Source organism: Panthera leo, chromosome C1 (assembly GCF_018350215.1).
Source record: "Panthera leo isolate Ple1 chromosome C1, P.leo_Ple1_pat1.1, whole genome shotgun sequence".
NCBI classification, from domain to species: Eukaryota; Metazoa; Chordata; class Mammalia; order Carnivora; family Felidae; genus Panthera; species Panthera leo.
In genome coordinates, this window is record NC_056686.1 from 34,867,569 (window position 1) to 34,892,377 (window position 24,809).

Consider the following 24,809-nt stretch of genomic DNA (forward strand, 5'->3'; position numbering starts at 1 on the left):
ATGTTTGTCTGCTCTCTTCACTAAGGGCTTCAGCCAAGATGGACAGAGTGCAGCTTCCCGTCCCAACCAGCATGTATCAGACGCTCCTCGAGGAGGTGGCATTTGAACCTATCTATGTCTGAACAACTCTTCCTGAAAGCGGACTTTTAAGAACTACAGTTGAGAAGCAACTCAGGGAAGGAGAACAGCTAGGGTATTTCTGGTCCAGGGTGGTAGTTGCTGGAGACTGAATTCCCATGACAGAATTCTAAGTTCAAAAGGAATTCCCAAATCCCAGTTATTGTTGACACACACCCCGCCCCCTGCTGTCTGCTCTCAACTATGAGAAGGGGTTTGCCTGGGAACGAAATGATTGTGATTGCCCACCAGTGTCTGCCATTAGTGGTGATTAGTTAAAACATCAGAGTCTAAACAGTCAATTGGTTCTAATAATTAATACTATGGCTCAGCTGTGACTGAGAGAGTGCGAGGCAAGACAGAAAAAGAAGAGAGAAAGGCAAACAGGATTGGTAGGGAAGCCCTAGTTGTCTAGCTACCATTTCTTGACCCACACGCCAGGGACTGTGCCAGAGTGACCCCAGCTCCTAATTCTATGTGCTCACAAGTCATGTTAATGCATTCCATCACTGAGTTCTCATACTCGCCCCGTTAGTCTCCGCTTTCCAGGTTAGAAAAATGAGGCACAGAAAGGAAAAGCCAGTAAATGCTCAGTAACAGTTGGATGAATGAATGGATAAGTAAATGAATGCAGTACCCAAAACTGAAATTCAAACCCAGGGTAGCCTGACTCCAGAAACTCTGGGAGGAGAAAGATGGGAGAAATTGCAGAGACAAAGAAAAACAGAGAAAATACACACCAACCCTTCTCTGTCACCTCATCTCCTTTTATACAACCTCCCTCTTGCACACTCACTCCCCTCTCTAGCACCTGACACACAGATCTCCTCTGTGCTCCCCTTACCGAGGGCCCTATTCATGCACAGTATGTCCTCTCAACCCCATCTACACACCCACTCTGTCACACACACCCGCTTCACACAAGTGTCCCCTAGATGCTCCCTTACACTTTCCTGTCTCTCTCTCCCTGCTCACACACAGACTTCCCTCTGCCTTTCCTCTGAACCTCTCCCTCTCCACTCCTATGTTCACACCTCTCTTTCTCTCTCTCACCGCCAACCGCTTGCTTTCATTTCTCTCTCACATGCTTCTTCCTCTTTCTCTCACACACACACCCCACCTCTTTCTCGGGGCCCTGTCTGTCCTCTTCTATGCTGTATTTCCAGCTCTTAGAATATCACTTGGCCCATAGTAAGCACTCAAAGAGTGTTTGGGAAATGAAATAAACACACCCACTGCTCTCTCCCTCCTACACACACACCCCCCACTCTCTCCGTCCACCTCTACCCCACACCGTGCACACATCTCTCATACACACAGGCATACACTTTGGGCCTTATCCTAGAACCAGCCCCCATCATGCGCTCCTGCTATCTCACCCCTCCAGGAGTCAGGCCCCAGAGGCCTCTAGCTGGGCTGTCCCAGTCTGGGCCTGCTCATCTCTGGACTGTCCCCAGATCTGGAAGAACCACGGGGACTTCCCTCTCCGGCAGGGGGCGGGGGGGTGTTGGGGGGTGCCTCTAGCCCAGACCCCTTAGTTACCCTAGATCAGGCTCAGCCACTCCCCACCCCCTCCCCAGGTCACACACAGCAGCAGAGCGGCCAGCGAGCAGGATGGCTGTGTGTGCATTGCTATTAATCACCCCTCCTGGTCCGCTAACGAGGCTAATGCGGTAAGTGACAATAGCCCATCTTGGTTCCTGATTTAGGGGCTCAGGACGGAAGCTGGGCTCCTGGGAGTGAAGACGTGAATTCTCCACGACACTAAACCTTCAAATAAATCTCCTCCAGTCAGAGAAGCCCAGGGCACTAAATCCCATGCGCCGGTAATTGAAACCCTTAGAGCTTTCTTGGGTAGGGAAATTGCTGAGAGAGAGAGCAGCTTAGGGGTTCCACGTGGGGTGGTGGGCTAGCAGGCCCGCAGAGGGCTCTGTGATGGGGGAGGCTACTGAAGACCCTCTGTGAGCACGTGGGTATCTGTCCGTCCTGGTGGGTATGTCTGTCAGTGTTTTTTAGGCATGGGATTTTACTGTCCAGCTGTGTTCACGTGGTCACTGCCCACCTTCTTCTCACCAGGTCTGTGGACACTGGCATTTTTCTAGGACAGCTAGAGCATTTGTCTTTCAAGGGCTTCTACCTTTTGAAGTCCTTGGGCTTCTCCCTCTCACTGACCATGAAACCAGGCTCTATTTAAACTATAGGCTTGACAACATTACCTCGATTGCTTCCTTCCCCTCTTCCTTCACCCCCACCCCTCCACCACCTACCTACTCCACCATTCACTGTCTTTTCAGACGTTCTCCTGCAGTCCCATCAAGTTCCCCTCCCATTGATTTGGCCACTGAATCATTCAACAGTCACTACCAGCCACTCTGTACCAGACCCCGTGTGGGGTCCTCTGTGTACCAGGCGAATCAGAGAACCTCCCAGCCCTCAAGGAGCTCAGAGTCTACCAGGGGAGACCGATGTATAAACAGATAATTGCAGTATTAGAGGTATAGACATAAGAAATAGCATGACAGAGTACTTAATATCAGGGAAAGCTTCAAAGAGGAAATACTGTCGGAGTGTGGTCTTAAAGAATAAATAGGAGGTATAGGTTGCCCATGGGAAGATGGATGTCACAGGCACCGTTGGCAGTGAGAACACGTGAAGAGCTGGGACTCGTCCAGCCATAGCATACAGCATTGCCGGAGGGGTAAGAGGCTGGAGAGGGACTTGCACGATAAGGAATTCGGAATTTATGCTGTGGGCTTTGAGAGCCAAGGAAAGGTCTTAAGTGGCCAAATGATAGGATCCCATTTGTGTTTTAGGAAGACCCTGCTGGCTGTAGAGATAGAAATGGATTAGAGGGGGACAGAGATGTGTTAGGAGACTTGACAGTAAAGACTGGAGATGATGTCTGAACTAAAGCAATGGAGAAAAGAGGTATATAAACAGCTAAGATGTAAACTTACTGGATGTAGGGGCCAGAGTAAAGAGTAAGCGTCCCGATTGCTGGTGGAGGGAAGTCTGCAGATGGTGGTGGCACTCGCTGAACTAGAAAAAGCAGGACAAGGGCAGGTCTAGAGAAAGGTAAGTCCCATTTAGGCACACTGAGCTTGAAGAGCCTGCGAAACATCCGAGCGGAGGATCCGGTACGCAGTGATACAGGACTGGAGGTGAGAATTGAGGAAGAGAGTGTGCAGAGAGAGGAGTGGCTGAAGACAAGGTAATGGCTGACATCCGAGGGGGCAGAGCGGAAGGATTAAGAGCAGGGGCTCTGGTATTGCCCTGCCGGGGTTGAAAGTCCAGCACCACCACTTACCTGGGCAAGTTACAGAGCGTCTCCATGCCTGTTTCCTCACTTATGAAATAGGGAAGTGCTTGGCACAGAGGAAGTATTTGGTCAGTGTTATCCCTTCCCTTCCTCCTCATCTATTCAACTCGTACTTATCCCTCACATCTCAGCTTGTGTCTCGTCCTCAGGGAGGCCTTTCTGGATTCCTCTGGGCAGGGCAACTCTGCATTTATAGGTTCCCACAGCACTGTTCGCCTCTCTTTGGCACGACTGCAATTTTACAGTTGTTTGTATGCTCTTATTGTATCTGTTTCCTCACTACTTTGTAAGCTCCGTAAAGACTTGGAGTTTATTGTATCCTTAGACCTTGGTGCCGTGCCTAGCACATGGAAGACCCTCAATACATATTTACAGAGTTAATGAATAAATGAATATAGCTGGAGTATACATTATGTTTGGTGAATGATGACCATCCAGGATCTGACTGAGCACAGTCTGACTGACAGTGGGGTGATGGGGAGGCAGACTGCGGCAAGGCAAGAAGTGCTTAGGAGACAAAGGAGTATGGACAGCAAGCAAGCACAACTCTGGAGCATCTTAGGATAAAAAGGGAAGAAGGAGAAGGCGTTAACTACAAGGCAGAGATGAGTTGTTGAAATGTTTGCAATGGAGCCGACTCCAAGCACGTAGATTCTGATGGAGGGAAGCATGAGGAGGGAAAGGAGAAGGCACAAGAGAGAGGGGGCCCACGTAGGGAACATAGGCAGGAACGGGATTCTACATCCAGGATTTAGAACATAGGCAGGAATGGGATTCTAAATCCAGGAGAAAGATTCTAAACCCATCTAGAACAGGAGGATGAATACCTCTTCCACTAAAACTGGAAGAAGAAAAAAGGAGGCAGGTGTGGATCTGGAAGTTGAGGGAATTCATACCTAAGGACTTCAGTTTTCTGAGCGAAGTGGGAAGCAAGGCCACCCAGTAAGACAGAGGGGGACAGAAGATGGGGTGGGGGACTCCAGATAGTAAAATATGGATTGTCTCTGTGGGAAAAGGGAGACAGAGCTGACCAAGGGCATGTTAAAGGATTGCTTAGTAGTGCTGAGATTGGAAACTGTGAATTTTTATTGGCACATATCTGCGTGGTTTTGTGATTTTCCCCCAGCTGCTTTTAGCTGTCTGTGTGTCTGAAACAAAAAGGAGAACAGTTGGATTGTGGAGAAGGCAAAGGAAGCAAGAGGGTGTTGAAGCGATGTGCCCTAGGATTCGGGCTAGAATCCATGAGTAAGTGGTGTCTCAGGAGATGGGAGGACAGAGCAGGAAGCAAGTATGATGGGTGCAAGGCTGTAGGAGGGTTGGGTGAGAGGGAGTTCTATCAGAGAGGAATTCAAGTCGTTGACAAGGGCCTCCAGGAGGAAGTGAGTACAGGAAAAGATAACAGTTGCTGAGGAGGTCAGTGATGGGGCTTGGGGTATACAAGTGAGAGTCAAAGTCCTCCATGACTATGGAGAATGGGGGATGACAGTGATGAGAGATGCAGGGTAGCACTTGACCGCAGAGCCCATCGGGTGGGAGAAACAGTGGTCTGGAAGTGGCAGTGAGCACAAGGAAGACACTGACCTCACCTCCTGGCCTGAGGAACCTGGAGTTGGGAGAATAAACAGCCTGCACTGGAGAGGATTTCAGGGAGTGGTGTATGCAGGGGAGGTGCCGGTTTCCAGGAAAGTAATGAGAGAAAGTAAAGGAAGTATCTAGGGACCAAGGAAGGAGAGTTTATTGGCATGGTACTCTGTCCCAGAGGGCATGATGGGAAGATGGTAAAGAGACATCAGTGGAGCCACCTCCACCCCCTCACTCCCCGGCATCTCTCCCAGGACTGTCGGCCTCTCCAGCCCCCTTCCCCCAACTTGACATCTCCTCCTGCACCGTCTACTCCACACCCCACCTCCCACACGTATGTTCCCCATGTTCCCCCACCTCCTCCCCAGGCCCTCCCCCTGCCCTGCCCCACCCCAGCCGGCCTGAGCGAGCAGGAACCCCTGCACCTTCATTTCTCAGGTCACTGCTTGGCTAATGGGCTATTAATTTGCTCAATCGTCCCCTGTGAGGCAAACTCAATTTCTGCCAGCCAGTCGTCCCTCCCTGTCGACAGCGTGATTGATTGGAGGAACAGCTGTCACCGCCCGGCTGCCTGCTCCTTGCCTCCTTTCCTGCGAGTCCTCACTACCCCTCCTCCTCGGGCCGCTGCCCCGCGCCCACAGAGGCAGCGCACCCCTGCCACCTGCCCAAGGATCTGTCGCCAGCAATGAAAAATGACAGAAATATTTAAGGACAAATAAGGTTTCCCAACGCAATTGAAAATGATTACAGGCAGCTACAGATGGGGCCAATCTGATGCGCAGCAGCAAATCAAATCGAATTTCCTTATCGGCGTATTATTTTAGGCGTTATCTGGCACGTTGATGCAGTTATCAATTCAATTTCAGCCGCCGGTCCGCTGTTTACTGTCTCGCCTTTGCTGGGAAAAGGTAAACATGCTCAGCCCAGCAAATTAATTTCTGGCTGAAGCCAGAGGCTGCGAAGGACTGCGATGCAGGACCCACGGCCCCCACCTTGGCCTTGGGCTAGTGGGCCAGGCTGGCTGGGCCCGGGGCAGGCAGGAGCTTGCCCAGGGAACCGAAGCCCCGCTAACTGCCTGTCCTGGCCCCGCCCCGGCCTCGAGCAGGATTCAGGGCTCCTAGGAGGCTGAGGTGACCGCTGTTGGCTCCGCGGCTGCTGCCAGGGAGAGGTGAAGGTCTCCCATTAATTCCCAGCTAAAAATGACAAATTCATCTTGGACGACAATTAAATGAAGTCAGTAATTGATGCTAATTGATCTCCAGATGCGAGGGCTCCCCTCAGCCTCAGCAGCACGTGCCTGTCTTGCTCACTCTCCCCACCCCAGTCCTCTCCTCCCCTACTTGTCTCTACTCCTCTCTCGGTCCTCCCTCACTGCCTAGGGCTCTGGGTCTCTTGACCCCGCAGGTCTGTGGAAGACAGCTGGCCTGGGCAGAGCTAGCAGGCAGGGCCTGAGGCTGAGCAGCTGGCCGGGTGCCCACCCAGCCCCGCAGGCACTTGTAATCAGTGCCCCGAGTCCCAGCCATGAGCCCAGAAGGCAGGTAACATGCCCTCCTCGGTGGTTCAGGATTTATTGCCCGCAGCTGTAGAGGTTCCCACTTCATTTTTATAAGCCCATAGTCAGAGCCAGCAGGGGGTAAAGCACACTCGGATTTACTTTACTTTAAACAGTACAGTCCTAGCATTTTGGCTCCATGGCAAGGAAGGCACTGGGGGAGAGTGAAGTGTGTGGGCATGATGGGGAGAGTATAGAGGTATACTCAGTCTATACTCGCAGATATGTATGCATACGTGCTCAGGTGTGTTTGTCTAGATGTGAAAAAATGCCCACACTTGTGTGAGCACCTGTGTGTGCCAGTGCCCTCACGTGCACGCGTGTGTCCAGACATCTGAGAGGATATGTGTGCATGTCCATATGCGGATATTTTCCTGAATCGGGCCCTTTGCCACAGTCAGTAATGGCTAATCCCAGAGAACTCTGCGAGGCTCCACCTGCCCCGCCTACCATTGGCCCAGCCCAGCACAGGGCACTGTCTGGAAGTTATTAGCTAAGGGAGGCGGGGAGCTGAATTGTGTACCTCTAGAAGGGGAGAGAGGCTGCAGTTACGTTTGGGACAGCCAAGATCGGGGATATGAAATAGCTGTGACCCCTGAAGCTCCACCAGTCTCTAAACAGGTTGGCTGGTGTACTCGGTGGAGCAAAGGCCGGTGGGGCCAACAGTTGGGGTTCTATGCCCCAGGCTCAGTGAGCTTGATCGTGACTTGGCCCAGAGCCCTTGGCTCCAGTTTGAGCCCAAGTCTGGGCCTAAACCTGCCCACAGGGTGACTGACCTCCACCTGGCCGTCCTGCATATGTTTGCCTTTGGCCACCCAGGAGACATGCCTGGGCTCAAACCAGGCCCCCTCTACTGCTAGAGACAGCAAATAGCATCACAGTAGGTCAGGGCACCAGCCAGGCTCTTGTTTCGCAAGAACCTGGAGCTGGCAGGAGGCCACAGAGAGTGGGCAGTGCCACTCTGAGCTTTTGCAGGCTGAGATGGGAAAAGGGAAGATGGCATGCGGGCATAACTATGTCACCCTGTGTATTATATCTGTGTATAAATGTCACATGTACGGAACCTGGTGCTGTGAGGAGTCTGTACTTCTTAAGGAAGGAAGAGGAGAAAATGAAGGAAAAAGCATATATAGGAGAGATGACCAGACCAGACCCTAAATAAGGGTCAGAGTGGAGGCAAGGAATCAGAGAAAACTCCCACGACGTCCCTCAGCTAACCTCTGCATTTTTGGGGGGAGTTTGGCAAGGTCAATGGTCATTTATTCATTTGTTCATTCAAAGAATATTTATTGATTTCTACTATTACTATTATGATTTTCTTACTTTGGGCTATGTCCTCTGCCAGATGCCACAGTCTAGGGGTGCCTGGGTGGCTCAGTTGGTTAAGCGTCCAACTTCAGCTCCACAGTTCATGAGTTTGAGCCCCACATGGGGCTCTGTGCTAACAGTTCGGAACCTAGAGCCTGCTTCAGATTCTGTGTCTCCCTCTCTCTCTGCCCCTCCCCTGCTCGCACTCGTCTCTCTGTCTCTCTGTCTCTCTCTCTCTCTCTCTGTCTCTCTCTCTCTCTCAAAAATAAATGGACATTAAAAACAATTTTTTTAAAAGAAATTTACAGTCTAAAGAGGGTGACAGACACAGAATAGGCGATTGTAACATGGTGTCACTAGAGGTGGCACAAGAGGCTTTGGGAACACAGAGAAGGCACCTAGTACAGTCTGGAGGAGTCGGGGAAAGCTCCCCAGAGGAAGGAGTTCTGAGTCCTTTAGAGTGAGAGTAAGAGCCAGCTTGAGCAAGTGGCCCCTGCCATAACCTTTTTGGTTGTTTGGCAAGCCCAAAGCAAAGGCAAATAGGCCTATTTGGTTCCAGGTGACTCAGGAACTGCTGAAAATGTCGCCTCTGCCCCCCGAGCACCAGCCATTGCCCTGGAGTCTGGGCAGGAGGGTATACAGTGGTTTTCAGGGCATCCCTGGGTACTGGCAGATAAATATGGGCCGTAGCTAAATACACGTCTCTCCTCTGCCTGCCCCACCCCCACCTCCTCGACCAGGGATGCCTATTAATCCTGACAAATGATGACTTACGAACATGTAATGCAAACTGATTCATCATACATTCAAATCCGCCGCCCCGCCCCAGCGGGAGGCCCCAGCCAGACAAGTGTATTACACGGATAATGTATTTGACGTATTAATAAAACCAGCCGCATTGCTCTGGCGCAGGGACTGGGGAATGCCAATATACGATGACAGATCACATATTGATGAAATCCAGATGTTTGGAATCATAGTCTTGGGGCCTTGTTCATATTGACTGAAGGTAAAAAATGCCATCCGTCAGCATGTTAACTCTTCCTGTCCCACACTCAGCAGAGGCACCAATCGTGGTTCTCTGGAGGGAAGAGAAGGAGAAAGGGGAGGAGTGAGAGGGGGGAGGATGAGTATGTAGGTGGTCTGGATGGTGATGGATGGATGAAATTGGGGTATATGGCTGTACTGTGGATACAATAGGTGGAGGGGACATTTTCATGCCTTACGTTCTTGACCTCTCAGCAGCATGTGACCCTATCAGTGACAGCCCCCTCCTCGAAACTCTTCCCTTCCTGGCTTTGACGATACCATGCTTATTTTCATCCTCCTGTTGACTGTTCTGTCTTAGTCTTTGATGACTTAAACTTCTTCTACCTGTTGGAGTTATTCAGGGTTCTGTTCCAGCCTCTTCTCACTGTATACTCGCTCCCTAGGTGATCTCACCTACTCTTAACTTCAGTCACTGATTTATTCATTCAGTGAATGTTTACTGGGTATTTACTATATGCCAGACATTGTGCCAGGCACAGAGGAAGCCTGAGTGAACTTTAGCTCTTACCTATATGTCAATGTCTCCAACTCCATAATTCTGACTCCAGTTCCCATAGAGTGCCCAGAAAGCATTTTCATGTGGATGTCTTAACAGTTCCTCAGAGTAAGTACTACATCCAAACTGAACTCATTTTTTTCCTCACCAAGCCTGCTGCCCCTCCTCCTATTGTACAAGGCAGTAAATGGTCTACCACCCAGCAGTTCTCAAGCCAGAAACCACGGAATCACTGTTGGCTCCTTTCAGTCCCTCAACCCCCAGATCCAACCTGTCCCTTTCAGTTCACCTCCATCATCATCGTCATCATCATCATCATCATCATCATTATGCTCCAGCAAGGCACCATCAAGCCTCCCCTGAATTAGTGAGATCACCTTCTAAAGAGCCTTTCTGCATTCTCTACTTTGCCCCCTCAGACCGTTCTGTACTTTGCAGTTAGAATGATCTTTTAAAATTTTTTTTAATATGTATTTATATTTGAGAGAGAACGAGACAGTGTGTGAGCAGGGGAGCGGCAAAGAGAGACAGAGACAGAGTCTGAAGCAGGCTTCAGGCTCTGAATTGTCAGCACAGAGCCCGATACAGGGCTCAAACTCATGAACCATGAGATCATGACCTGAGCCGAAGTCAGACGCTTAGCCAACGGATCCACCAGGAGCCCCAGCATGATCTTTTTTAAATGCAAGTCTGATATGTCTCTCTCCTGCTTAAAACTCTTCGATGACTTCTCACTGTATGTTAAAAACAACAACAACAGGGGTGCCTGAGTGGCTCAGTCAGTTAAGCATCCAGCTCTTGATTTCAGCTCAGGTCATGATCTCAGCTTGTGAAATCGAGCCCAGCTTCTGGCTCTGCACTGATAGGGAGGAGCCTGCTTTCGATTCTCTGTCTCCCTCTCTCTCTGCCCCTCCCCAGCTCACACATACTCTCTAACTCTCTCTTGCTTGCTTGCTCTCTGAAAAAAAAAAAAAAAACTAAACTAAATATACATTAAAAAAATCATTAACGTAATTAAAAAGTCCTCCAGGATCTGGCCTCTCTGTCATTCTCATACTCTGTCCATCACTCTTTCTGTTCCAGCCACACTGGACACTCTTCACTTCTTCCGTTGGGCTGTCTTCCCTCTGTACCTTCAAACATGCTATTTTGTACCTAGAACACCACTTCTCCACAATCATTGCCTGACCAGTTCCCTCTGATCCTTCACACCTTTGTTTGGATGTCACTTCCTTCACCTCCCAGGCCAGCTGATATACTCCCACAGTTCCGTGCACTTACCTTTTTCTAAAACCACTCTTGGAACATTTGTTTAATGTCTCTATCTGCAACCAGTTCCTAAGCTCCTCGAGGGCAGAGAATGTACCTGTCTTGTTCATTATTGCATGGCATCCCTAGGGTAGCAGACCCATCATCACTATCCAGCTGCCATTGGTTGGATACTATCAAATTATTGCCTAAGTGAGTGGAAAAGGAGGTAAGTAGCTGGGTATTATTCAGTAGTTAAGAGCACTAGCACTAGTGGAGTCAGGCAGACCTGAATTTAAATCCTGTTCTGAACCTTCTAGCTATGTCATTTCATTGTTCTGAACCCCATTTTTTTCATCAGTGTGATTGCAATAATAATACCTATCTCACAGGACTGTTGTAAAGATTAAATGAGATAAACTATGTGCAACATTAAACCTATAGCCTAACATATAATAACACTCAATAAACAGTTATTATTATTAATAGATAGTGGATAAATGGTTAGATGGATGGACAGATGGATATAGTGGCATACAAACCAATCAATAGATACATGCATGTGGATGGATAGGAAGAAGGAACTCCATGGAGGCCAGAAGGGCCAGGACCAGAGTACCTACTGAATGGGACACAATCTTGACCGTAGCAGAGAAGAAGGCCGGATACAGGGCAAGGCCGGGCCCTGTCAGAAGGGGATGGATACAGGCACAAACAACAAACTGTGCTAGTGTCCTACTAGAGATGATAATGAGCCATCACTTTGTAGAGAGCCCTGGTTTAATTGAATCCTCACAAAAGTCCTGGAAGTTAGATATTATCATACCTGTTTAACACGAGGAAAAACTAAAGCTCAGAAGTGTTAAGTGATTTGCCCAAGGTCTCACAGCTAATAAGAGACAACTCTGTTGAATTCTGCTTGAAGCCTCCTCTGTGCCTTGGTCACCAGGAAATGGAAGCCGTTCTACTGGGGGGTCGGGGAAGGGAAGGGTGGGGCACATATGTGTGTACACACAAACACACACACACACACACACACATTCTCTTAAAAGGTCCCACCTCTCTTGCCATTTGTCATTAGCGGTACCCTCACCCTCACTTAAACCCTGCTCCTTCTTAAATCAGACACCAGGCAGTCAAGCCCTGCCTTTTGTGGTCTGCAGAGCCAAAGATCATCAAGATGGGATTTGAACAGAGAGGCAAGAATGGAAGCCACAGGCAACAGAACTAGGACACAACCAAACAGACCAAGCCCGAGAAGCAATCCCACAGCAGGCGTGTGGCAGGGTCAGACGTGAGTTAGTGGTCCAAGAAGGGAAGGCTTTCCCTTTGAAAGAGTCCCCATCCTCCAGTGTCCAAGTCTGCACCTGTCTTCACTCCCTGGGATGGCAGAGATGGAGCAGCTTGGTGGGCCTTTGAGTCACCCGCCCCCGATGGTCAGCACTTCCCAACAGAGGGGGGCAGCAGAGGGCTGATCTGGGACCCCAGGTGCCTGAGGCCCAGTTCCAAGGCCTGATGGCTGCACTGGTTGGAGCCTGGCCCAGGCAAGGCAAAGGCTACTTGGCTTAACTGCTCCTCTCTCCTCAGCCTGGCTATCAGTCCTCACAGCCTGCAGTCACTTGTGGTGGAGCGTGGCTGTTCTGGGTGTGGAGTATTCTAAGCAGCTCAGAAAGGGAAAGGGGCCTTCTGGAGGCCACACAGCTAGGGAGCCTGACCCCGCAATCACCTCTGGCTCTTTGAGCTCGAGGTGCCCCGCGTAAGGCTGAGGACAGGGTCAGTCCCCTCGGCTCCCTGCTCTCCTGCTTCAGGGGATACCTGCAGCAGGCAGAAACGTGGAGGTGGCAGGCGCTGTGGTGGCGGTGGCGGTGGCGGGAGGGAGGTGCAGTAATGAATGTGGACGGGAGGCGGAATGAACGATCCATCTTTGCATGGGAGGGGAGGGGGCCGCAGGCGTTCCCCCCACACACTCACACACTCAATCAGGCGCTGTCAGACCTCCGGCCGCCTGGCATTTTGGTGAAGAATCTCTCAGCTAAAAATTGTTGTCAGTCCCATTTCCTCGTTATCAGTGCAAGGGCTGAGGCAGCGCCCGGGGATTAACAGGAGCGGCGAGCGCCCGCACCGCCATCCACCGCCGATAACACCAGGCCTCCCGCCTCACCTCCCCCATTCATCATCTTTAGCACTGACAGCCCGTCCCAGTCCCTGTCCCCAGTCCCTCATGCTTCCCACGTCTCCCCACTGTGCTGCTCAGCCTGCCTCCTGACCTCCCTGGGGAGCTAGGCCTCCTGAAGAAGTACAAGATTCAACCTAGGCCCACATGACCTGGACCCACCTGTGGCAAAGGGCCTGGCCAGCCATGGGGTGGGGCACGGGGGCAGGAGTGAGGAATGCTCAACGAGAAGATGCTTCCTGACAGCCTGCCTCTGGGGGGCTCCGTCAGCCTACCTGTGATGCCGGCCGGCTTTGGCATTGGAGAAGGAACTCCTACATCAGAGGGGCAGCTGGACTAGGGATTTCCAGAGGTCTCTCCGGCCTGAGAAGGACTCTTAGATTCTCGGAACTGTGGCAGAGAAGAGCCAGAGGATGTCTACTCCCAGGCTTAGGAAGAGTTGGGGGTTGAGGACTTGGTTCCCACCCCCACAAGACCACAGCCCCCTCCTCTTGGCCATTCCCAGTGGTTTTATGGCCCGTTTTATGGCCACTGTAATGGCCCAGGTCAAAAGCTTCAGGGAGCTGTATTCTGGGAATTATGCAAACGAGGAGCAGGCCCAGGGCCAGAGTATGGATTTTGTCATTAAACCTGGGCAGGCCATGTCGTTAGTGCAGTAAAACCCACGTCATGACCACAGGTCTCAATATAAAATTATAGGGAACACAGCGGGGGAGGGGAAGCAGGGGGCCCATGGCCAGGCTGACACCTGCCACTCTAACCCCTGAGAAAATGGGGGTGGGATGGAGGGCATAGGCTGCAGGGACCCTCTGCTGATCCCTGTCAGTGCTGTACCTAAAGCTGGGAGTCAGGAAGAGGACCCATTGTCTCAGTAGAGAAACTGAGGCCAAGCTCAGAAAAGTAGATCTCTGTGGCAGCAAAGCAATCAGACTGAGAACAAGCATGTGGGAATGCTGATTCCTGGTCCCAGCCTTGAAGGGAAGACTCTGGGCTCCAGGAATCCCTAAGAGCCAGAGTTGGTATCCCAGGCTACTGGGCAGAAACCCTGATATTTCTACCTCAGCATAGACCCCATGCCCTGAATCCTCCCCTTTCATAGGTCTCCTCTCTTACCATTTCCCCGCTATGCCCCAGGCCCTGCCTCGATGACCCATTTCAACAGCCTTGTCAACTCTCCCTTATTCATCCTTCATGCCTTCCATCAAGTATTGCCTTCCCCTGGACCCTACCAACCATCTACCAACCATCTTCGGGCCACTCCTGCCTCGATCCTGGGGTGGCCATTCGTGCCTCCCTCAGCCCTGGTCAGGGCTGTACGGACTGGATCCACTGACTCTTCTTTGGCTTTCCTATTAGTTTGTGATCTCCTTCCGGCCAAGAATGTGTTTTATTTATCTCTGAACTCCAGTTTCTCCTAGAATAATGCCTGACGTAAAAGAATTGTTTAATAAATGTTTTGCTGAGTGAATAAGTAAATGAAGTGATGAGATCATGAGCTGAGTACAGGGGTCACTATCCAGTTCTGAGCCTTACTTTCCCCATCCTTAAAACAAGGTAATGGCCTACAGAATTTCTAGGGTCTCCCTCACCTGGGTGATTCTCTGACTGAATGAAGTTAGAGTCAGAGCTGAGACTAGAATCCTCAGCTCCCATCTTCCAGACCGGGCCACACCCGCTTCTTTTACTCACAGCTTCCAGCTGTCCTCCAAGCATCTAAGGCATAGCCACCAAGGCACATGATCAGCAGGGCCCCTTTGCCTCCTCAGACACCTGACCGCACAGACTGGAGCCACACCCACCCCACCCTGTCACACACAAAGCCTCCACAGTGGACATCCCAGCTCTGCAAAGATCATCTGGCTTCTAGGACAATCCGATCTTCATTCCTATCCCCTTTCCCTTTCCTCTTTTCTCCTCCCATTATTCATTATTGCTTCTTTATTGCCCATCAAGTCAATGCCAGGTCTGTTTTCAATTGTCTATAAATATAAAGTTAGATAAGAAATGGCCCCTGCCCACAAGAAACTCACAGCTCATTCATTTACTCCTGTTCTCTGCCTGGAACACTTCTAAGATGCAACTTAAATTTCATTTCTTTGGTTAAGACTTCTCTATTTTCACTCCCCTAAACATGCAGCCAGAATGAACTACTCCCTCCGTTGAGCTCTCAGATGACTCAGTCTGGACATCCAGGAGAGCTGTGACCATCCTCAATCTTGTGTCAAAGGGAGGTGGGTTCTTGTGCTCAGCCTGAACTGGAAGCTCCTTCAGGCATGGGGCGCTAGAGTTAGCAAATGAAAATATATGATGCCCAAGTAAATTTGACTTTCAGAAAAACAGTGAGTAACTTTTAGCATAAGTATGTGCCATGCAATATTTGGGACATACTTACACTAAAAAAGTATTCATTATTTGCCTGGAATTCAGTTTTACCTGAGCATCTTATATTTAATTTGGTAACCCAACACAACCACCTTGGTCATCACTAGCATGGCCTTTATCTCTCTGAAAGCTAATTTTGACTCTCTCAGGACAAAAGTGGGAAGAAGAAGCAGGGAGGAAGATCTTGGCTTAAGCTAAAGAAGTCTTTCTACAGGCATGCCTTGGTGGCTCAGTTGGTTGAGTGTCCAACTGCAGCTCAGGTTATGATCTCACATTCATAGGCTTGAGCCCCGCATTGGGCTCTGCACTGACAGCTCGGAGACTGGAGCCTGCTTTGGATTCTGTGTCTCCCTCTCTCTCTGCCCCTCCCCTGCTTGTGCTCTGTCTCTCTCTGTCTCTAAAAAAATGAAATAAAAATTTTAAAAACTAAAAAAAAAAGTCTCTCTACGGAGTTTACATAGATAGGCAAGGATATATCTGGATAAACAGGCCTCCTCAATTCCACACCTTAAGCAGAGGCCAGAAGAGCACTGGGTGGAGAGAGTGGCAAGGGAGGGGGTTTAGGCTCCTCAAAAGACGTGCATTAAGCAACCTTCAGGCTCCTTCCTAGCATAGTGTGCTCTGGTTACCATCAGCAACAGAGACAGTGACAGAGCTGGGACAGAGTGGGAACAGAGTTCAGGTTCCCAGCTGGCCCCCAAACCAACGGAGCCAGCAAAATACCCACTTGGGCTCCCATACAATTTGAAGGATATTTTGGAGGGGGAAACCCAGACTCTGTTAGATTCACAAGAGGCCAATAATGTTATCCAAGTGAGAGGTGGTGAGACCCAAACAGGAAGAATATAGATTCCAGGAATCCTGTAGAAGCAGAACGAACAGGACTTGGTGGTTTAATGAATGTGGGAGGGACAGTAAGGCACGAGAAGGGGCCTCGGGGGAGGCATAGGTTCCCGGCTGGGGTAACCAGGTGAACATTGGTGTCATTAACTAAGAGGGCACTGCTGAACAGGGAGCAGGGGTGAAGACGCTGAAGAACTTGTTTTTGGATCATTGAGTTTCAGATTCTTGGGGGACACCCAGGCATTGATATCCATTAGGTGCTTGGATAGAGGGGCCGAGAGAACCAGGGAGCGATCTGGGGCAGAGATACAGATTCTGGAGTCTACAAAGCACAGGTGGGAGTTAGGGCCATAAGAAGGAAGAAGATGATCCAGCATACAGAATAGGGAGAGAAGAGGCTACGGGAAGAACCCTGGGAAGGTGAGGAACTGGAAGAAAACACTACCCCAGAAGTCAGGCAGATCCTTTTTGGTCTTTCCCACTCAACTGTGAGGGCCTCAAAGGCAGGGACTAGATCTGATTTTATGCTGTGGCCCCACTGCTCTGCACTAGGGCTAGTTCAGAGTAGACCTCAGACGATGTTTGTTGAATGACAACAGGAATGCAGGAATGAGTCCTCTTTCTCCCTCTTTTCTTCCTTCTCCAGATTTGGAGAATATAAAAACAGTAAGGAAAGGAGAGACAGAGGGGTCACTGGATATTCTGAGTGATGGTATGATTAAACCAAGACCTTCCCTAACCTGTATGAAATGAAGTGATCCAGGTTTGATTACACAGAGCATTGACTGTGTCCCAATAGATTTCCCACAGGGGCGGCCGGCTAAGGAGGCACCGTTCATGGCCCCTGGAGCCACAGAGAAGAGTGAATGGTCATGGGCTCTGAGACCCTTGGGCTCAACCCCTCTCTGGGCCAGTAAGCCCTAGGAGGCAGCAGCACGCTTGCATTGGAGGATTGGGACACTGGGTTTCTATATGTCCACAGACAAGCCCAGCTTATCTGTCTGTCTCTTCTTCTTCCCTCTCCAGGTAAGAAAAAGGCAGCAGCATTGTTTGACAGCCAGGCCCCTATTTGCCCTATCTGCCAGGTCCTGCTAAGGCCCAGTGAGTTGCAGGAGCATATGGAGCAAGAACTGGAACAGCTGGCCCAGCTGCCTGCCAGGTAAGCCACCAGCTGGGGGAGCCTGCCTGCCAGAGGGTTCCACTCAGTGTTCTGGACACCAGGTCCCAGGAACCTGGCCCACACTCCATCCTCTAGGTAGAAGTAAGGCCCTACTGTTGTTCTCCTCTACTCTGCTTTCAATCCTCAGATCCTGCAGCTAAATGGTGATGCATTTCCCTTCTTGCTGTATTTTCAGAGATGGGAGGAGAGTGACCCCCTCTTCAGGCCTCAGCCTCAAAAGGGCACAAGAGGAGCTGGAAAGGGGATGAGCCACTGCCACAGGCCTGTACTGCCATGCTAAGCCTCAGGGTTAGGGTACCGGAAGCAGGGACTGGGCCTGCCAGCCTAACCAGAAGTGCAGCTTCGTGCTGCCATCCAGGGGAGTAAGCACTACCTTCTCTATCAGTCTCAGGGTCTGAAAGGTGACAATCAAGCTTAGCCATGCCCTGCTGCTCTACCCTACCTCCCTTCTCCCTGCCTGAAGGACCAGGTGGAGTCTCCTTGAGGGCCTTATGGAGGAGCCAGGTTATCAAAGGGACAGAGGAGAGGTATAACAAATCACCCCAAACCTTAGCAATTCAAAGTAGCCACTTCATTATACTCATGGCATCTGTGGCTTCAGGAATCCAGACACAGCACAGAGGGATGGCCTGTGTCTGCTCCAGGATGTCTGGGGCCCCAGCTGGGAAGACTCGATGGCTGGGAGCTGGGATCCTCTGGAGCCCCCTTCACTCACATGTCTGGTGGCTGATTCTGGCTCTCAGCTGGGACCTCAGCTGGAGCTGTGACCAAAGCACCTACACTTGGCTTCTCCACGTGGTCTGGACCTTCTTATAGCATGGCAGCCTCCAGGTAGCTGGACTTTTTATGTGGCAGCTTAGGGTACTAAAGCAAATGTTCCAGCCAAAGAGATGGGAGCTGGATCACCTTTTACAACCTAGCCTCAGAAGTCACTTAATGTCAGTTCTGCTGTACTCTATTGGTCGAGTCAGTGTCAGCCCAGCCAGACTGAAGGGGAAAAGATATACACCCCACTTTTTGATGGGAGAGTGGCAGGGTCATATTATAGAAGAGCACGTGGAATGGGAGACATGGGTAGTTGCAGCCATCTCTGGAAAATATGGTCTGCTACAGGGGAATAGCCTGTCCCACCTCTCCCAACCCCACCCTACCCCTTGTTCAGTCCAAGTCACCAGACTTGACTGATCTCCTTCCATCTACCCACACCTAATCCCCCATGCAGGGTGCAGGTGACCCAAAGGTAAACCAGAACTGGTCCCACTCCCAGAAGCTCACTACATGAGAGTAAGGAGAGCTGGGCCATGAAACCCCAAGGGATAGAGGCTGCTCTATGGGAAGAACTGTGGGGCATGGAAAAAGCACCAACCCAGCACAGAGCAAAGACCTCCTAAGGGAGGTGAGGCCTGAGCTGAATTTTGAAGGAAGAAGTATTAGTTATCTAGCACTGTGTTACAAATTACCCTCAAACCTAGTGGCTTGAAACAACAAACATTTATTACCCACAGTGTCTATGGACCATCAGTTCAGGAACAACTTAGTTGGGCAGTTGTGGGTAGTTGTGGCTTTCGGCTCAGTCTCTCATGAGGCTGCAGTCAAGATGTCAGCCAAGACAGTCATCTGAAGGTCTGACTGGGACTATGGGAGCCATTCCCAAGATGGCTTCTCCACACATGGGTCTCTCCATAAGACAGCTTGAGTTTCCCTATGACATGGTGGCTGACTTCCCACAGAGGAAGTGAGCCAAGAGAGAAACTAAGTGGGAAGCCACAGTGCCTTTTATGATCTAGTCTCCGAAGTCATACACTGTTGCTTCTAGCGTATTCTATTCTCTTCATTAGAAGCAAGTCACCAAGTCTAGCCCACACCAAGAGAGGAGAATTAAACTCTATAAACTCTACTTCTTGACAGGAAGAATATCAAAGAATTTGTGAAAATACTTAAAACTGCCACAGAAGACTATACAAATGATAAAAATAATAATCTGTATGAACCTTCGCTATATGCCAAGCACTTTACATTGCATTAATTTATTTACTCTTCACAACCATCTAGGTAGGCAATAATTATTAAGTCCATTTTACAGATTAGGAAACTGAGGTACAGAGGGGTTAAGTGAGTTTTCTAAGGTTGCACAGCCTGTAAAGTGGTAAAGATAAGATTCAAATCCAAGCAGTCTGACTGTGGTGCCATGCTCTTAACCCACCCCCCACCCCCCGCCCCCGGGCGCGCGCGCGCGCACACACACACACACACACACACACTCCTGGGACTAGCCTAGAAGGGGCAGAGCATGAAAGAAATATCCTTCCGCAGATGAGTTCTACACCTTAGCTGTCTGGGAGAGTGTCTGGGTAATAGAGGACTTCCCTCAACAAGAAGAGGAATAGAGACAGAGATGTGTGTGGAGGGCCCCGCAGGGCCCTGTAAAAGCAGTGTACCCCTAAGGGTCTGGAAAATGGGGGCCCAAGCTCTCCTTCTGCCTCCTCAGTAGGGGCCACACTAGAGCCTCATCTTCTTGGCCCCAAACCTGCACTGCCCAGGGCATCCACATCTAGCCACAGAAGTGCCCCCCACCCCCAGCCATGATTCTGCACCAATCACCCGCCCGCATATTTTCTCAGGGCACCCCCTGCTTCCACACCCTAATCCCCATGTCCATTTCCCCACCCAGAGCCCCCACATCTGCTCCGCTCCTCACGGCTGTGTCTTGCGTCCCCCACTTCTGTGCCCCTCACGTCCAGGCCCCGCCCAGCACCCCCTAACCCCTGGCATGCCCCACCCCCCCACCCGGTGTCTGACAGCCGGACAGCGGGATCTGCACAGCAAGTGAAATTCCCGTCGGATCGATAAAGCCGAAGCGCTGGCGGCGACGGGTCGATGGTTTTATCTGTCTCGGCCCCGCCGCGCCCGGCGCGCTGACAGTCCGACCGGCCGGCAAAGGCGTTCAAGGGCAGCCGCGCCCGCCGCCCCCTCCCCTCCCCTCCCTCGCCCTCCCCTCCCTGCGGCCGCTGCGCCCACCGGACTGCAGGCTGGACCGGCCGCTGCCGCCCTCGTGATTTATCTGGATTTTTAATTGGAAAAAATTTGCGAATTAATTGATTTCAGGAACTTGCCAATTAACATTGTAATTGGGTGCGTGATAAATTCCCAAGGAGCGTGTCAGCTCCCTCCGGGCTGAGGGCGCCGCAGAGCCCGGGTAGCGCTCGGGGAGGGCCCCAGCCTTGGCTGCCCTTGCCCCGCCCCTGCCCGCTGTCTGGGAGACCTGAGGAGAGCAGAGGAAGTTGGGAAAAGATGTGGCACCTGGACTCCTGACACCCCTGAGACTCCTCCCTCCTCTCTCCCGCCGCCGGCAGCTCCAGGAGCTGAACGGAACCTTTGACCAGCCATTTCACAGATGGGGAAACTGAATCCTGCAGGAGGACACTAATCCTGTGTGTGCCTGGGCACAACCCAAAGGAGGGCATTCCCCCATCCATGACCTGTGGCCAGAGCCTTTCTCCACAGCTCTCCAGTCTTCCCCTTTCCCTTCCACTTCACGTTCCCTCTCTCTTCTCCCTTCTCCCTGCTTCCCTGCCTTCTTCTCTTCTTCTCTCCAGTTTTCTCCCTCCCTCTCTTACCCTGCCTTTGCCTCTTTTGCTCTCCCCCCCGCCCCCCCAGCTTAGCCAGCTCTGGAGCCTGTAGATGCTGCTTCAGGGTGGCTCTCCATCGCCTGGGGGGCCTCCCTTCCTCCCACACGGCTGCTTCCCCAGAAGTTCTTCAGGATGGGCCTGCGTTCAAGGGCCCATCTGCCTCCTTTGTGCCTTCTGTCTCCCTTTGCCCAACAGCACAGAACAGGCCTCCCTGGGGGCAGGCTGCTATTTCAGACACACCTAAGGACTCGCACAGAGAAACGGGGGGGGGGGGGGGGGGGGGTGGCGGGGACCTCCCAGCTCCCAAACTAGGGCTGGCTACTTTTCAGAGACACAGGCAAACATGCATACATAACATACAGGCACACGCACACCCCCACATTCCAACACACATAGATGTGCTCACCACACACACACACACACACACACACACACTGAAAGAACCACTTCCAACACATGCTCATTCCCACAGGTACATGGGCACACAGACACCTACAGGAAGAAGAGTCAGAACTCCTGTTGGCAAAGCGTTTATACTTTTCAAAGTACTTTTACATTTGGGATCAGAGGCTATGGCCATATACCCTCCCTCACCCCTCCCTTTCTCAGTCCTGCACTGGAGCACCAGTAGACCCCAGGACTAAGTTAGTTCGAATAAGGGGGCTAAAGTTAGATTGAGGACAGGTTGGAGGGGGCTTTCAGGGCTGAAAGGTTGTCCTAGCTGTGGTGGGGGAGCTAGAACATTGGTGGGTCTCAGGAAGTTTGATCACATTGCAGAACTGTAGGAGAATCACTCTGGAGGCCAGTGCGGAGCATGAATTGGGGGTTGAAGGGGGGCAGGTGAGGAGGTTGGGCAGGGTCCAAGGGACAGATGATGAGGCTGACCTGGGACAGTGGCAGTGGGAATGGAGAAGAGGGAATGATGAGAGACTGGTGGAGGAAGAAGCAAGAAGGGAGCAGGGTACTTACTAGGAAGAGCTTTCTGACCTGGGTGATGGGAAAGGTGATGATGGTGAGGAAGCAAATTTCTGAGGAAAGGAGGAAATAATGGATGGCGCTCTGGGCACACTAAGCCTAAGATGTCTCTGGGATGGTGATGGGGTGGAAACTGGATGTGTACAGACAAGCAGCAACATAGATGGGGGCTGAACATTGGAGGGTGGTGGAGAGCAGCCCCCAGACTTGTGAGGCTTAGCTTGGTGAGGCCTGAGCCCAGAGGCCTTTTCTGGGAGACTTCCAAAGCCACTTTTAGATCTGGCCTGTAGGATAGGAAGCCAGCTCTGTGGTCAGTGCTTTCAAAGGGCTGGAAGGAGCCACAGGGAGGCTGGGTGACTCTAGAGAGGCGGGGTATGGAGATGGCAGTGCCCCCACCCCCACTTAAGCCTTATTTAAGGCCGGCCTCGGTGTTTGGTTGGGTAATGAACTAGATAAACAATTCCCCAAATAGATTAAAACGAAGTGTAACTTACAAAGGCGGCTGGTGATGATGGTTTATTCCCGGGCAGCACACCATTTCTTTATTTCCAAGGATAATTCAGTGTAAATCACCTTAATTAAAAGTGTCAGCCCAGCCCATGAATATTGTACTTAGGAACGCGTTTCCTGGGTCCCAGTTATAATTTAAAACCCATGGATCACTAGGCAGCGAGTGACTGAGAAGGGAGGAAATCGTTGGGGGTGGGCTGTGGAAACAGGGAGGGACGGAAGGCAGAGGAGCCGATGGGCTGGGCAGGATCCAGTCTGCCTGTAGCTCTGGGGCTCAGACCTCTCCTTTTGGAGGCAGGCTTTTCACCAGACTCCTATCTCTGGGGGACCAAGCACACTTGGTGGTGATCAGGTTGTTGGAAGAAAGGTGGGGTAGGGTGGGAACACTTGCTCAGAGAGAGGGCAGGAGCTTGAGGTAGTACCAGTCTGACTTAAGGGAAAGGTAAGAGTACTGGCAAAGGGAGAGCCTGGACATTCTCACCCTAGATGTCCTCATTTCTATTCACCAGCCGAGGAAACTAAAGCCCAGAGTCAGTAGGATGCTCCCCAAAGTGGAGAGAGAAAAAGAACTCCAAGCTCTGTCCTCCATCCTAACCCCTGAGTAGCTTTAGGAAATCAATGTGGGCAACTGAAAAGCAGCACTTTGGACTCGGTCAGACATGAACTCAAACCCTACATGGGCTGTGTGAACGTAGAGGTGTCACTCAACCTCCATTGGTCAACTTTGTAAAGTTTTTGTGAAGATTAAAGAGAGAACACATATAAAGTACCCGACCCATACCTGTCACGTGTGGTTGATGCACAATCATTGTTCACTCTTTCCTTTTCTGTCCCAACCTGATCCTGCTCAGATAAAGCTCAAACCTCAGGCCAGCAAGAATGCTGTCGCACAGTAGATGCCTCATTTCTGTACCTGTCCAGGTACGGTGCCGGGCACAATGGGACGTCAGTACTTGTTGACTGAGTGAAGGAATGCTAAAAGTAATGAACTCAAACTAGTTGCTCCTCAAGAGCAGCTCAGTTTCCTCTCTGTATCCCCATTGCCTAGATCAGGGTCTGACAGGGAGCAGGAATACAGGGACTGTTTGAGAACCAAATGTAACTGAATGGAACCTGGTCTGGTTGTCCTTCCCAGTCTGTGATGCCCACACTCTGTAATCAGCCAGGCAAACAGTTCTGTGTTTACATTCAGATCTGTGATGTGTGTATCTATGTGGGTGTGTGTCCACGTGTGTCTGCATTTGTGGATGTGTATCTGGGTGTGTGTTGGTGCATGTGGGTGTACCTGTGCATGTGTTTATGTAGATGTTGGTGCCCGAGCAGCTCTTCACAGTCTGGGTGACTGTTGTGAATGTGTCTGTATTTACAACATGTTTGAGCCACTGGGTGTGACCATATGTGTCTGAGTGACTGTTGACAGAATTATGGACAGTGGATATGTGTGTATCTGCCTTTATACCAGGGTTTCTCAACCTCAGCACTATTGACATTTTGGGCCAGATAATTCTTTTTTGTGAGGGGCTGTCCCATACACTGTATGTTGGTTAATATCCTCTACCCACCAGATGCCAGTAGCAAACTCCCTACCCCCATCTGTGATGACCAGAAAGGTCCGCAGACATTGCCAAATGTGCCCCAAGGGACAGCCGCTACTTTATCTGAATCTATGTCTTTGCTCACGTATTGGGGTACCTATGTCTGACCCTATGGGTGATTCCTGTGTATACGCCCTGAGTCCGTGCGTGTCCTATGCACTCTGCCTTGGGTATGTGTCTTTTGTGCTTTATGGACATCTCTGTGGGCATGCTCTACCTGAATAGCTTGTATGGGTGTCTGTGCAGGGACCCTATGTGAATGGGCTGTGTCTGCCTCCTGCACATATCAGCCAGTGCCTCTGCGTGCATGTATTTGTATGTGTGTGTGAGTGCACATGCGTGAATGTGTGAGCACAGATGTGGCGAGCACAGTGGGGGCAGCAGGGAGGGAGGGACAGGAACAGGGATATTAATGTTTCTGAAGTGGATCTGATTTGATACGTCTTGTTCCATTGTCAGCATCTGTTTAGCAGGGATTTGTAATACTTTGTGGCTCTGGATCACTCATGCTTAGCGCAGGATGTGGCCTTGCATACCAATTTTGTTATTAAACACAGTCCTCGCCTCCCCCACAGCCCATCCATCACCTCCCACCCCCGCCCCCGCCTGCTCCGAGCCGCCCACCATATTTCAGGGCCCAGCTCCCGCCCGCCTGCCGCGCCCGATGCCGGAGGGCCTGGGGCTGACAAATTGAATCAGGGGGAGATCATTCCTGGCCTAACGCAGTTTGCAGCGTGTTGGAGGGAGAATTGACAAGAGCCATGTCAGCTCCATCACCCCCAATCCCATAGGAGCTAAGAGCAGGCTGGGGACAGGAGGTGGAGGGAAGGGGGCATCCAGGACAAGCAGAA

At 51.1% G+C, this 24,809-nt stretch overlaps 1 protein-coding gene across 5 annotated transcripts in view; it reads left to right on the plus strand.

The window, feature by feature from the left end:
* The window catches only part of RNF220 (ring finger protein 220), a 224,462-nt gene that overhangs the window by 171,813 nt on the left and 27,840 nt on the right, over positions 1 to 24,809 (plus strand). For all 5 annotated transcript variants that reach the window (XM_042950758.1, XM_042950759.1, XM_042950760.1 and 2 more), the window contains one exon: positions 17,096 to 17,228. In XM_042950758.1, coding sequence (XP_042806692.1) covers positions 17,096 to 17,228 — 133 coding nt within the window. The remainder of the gene's footprint in view (positions 1 to 17,095; positions 17,229 to 24,809) is intronic.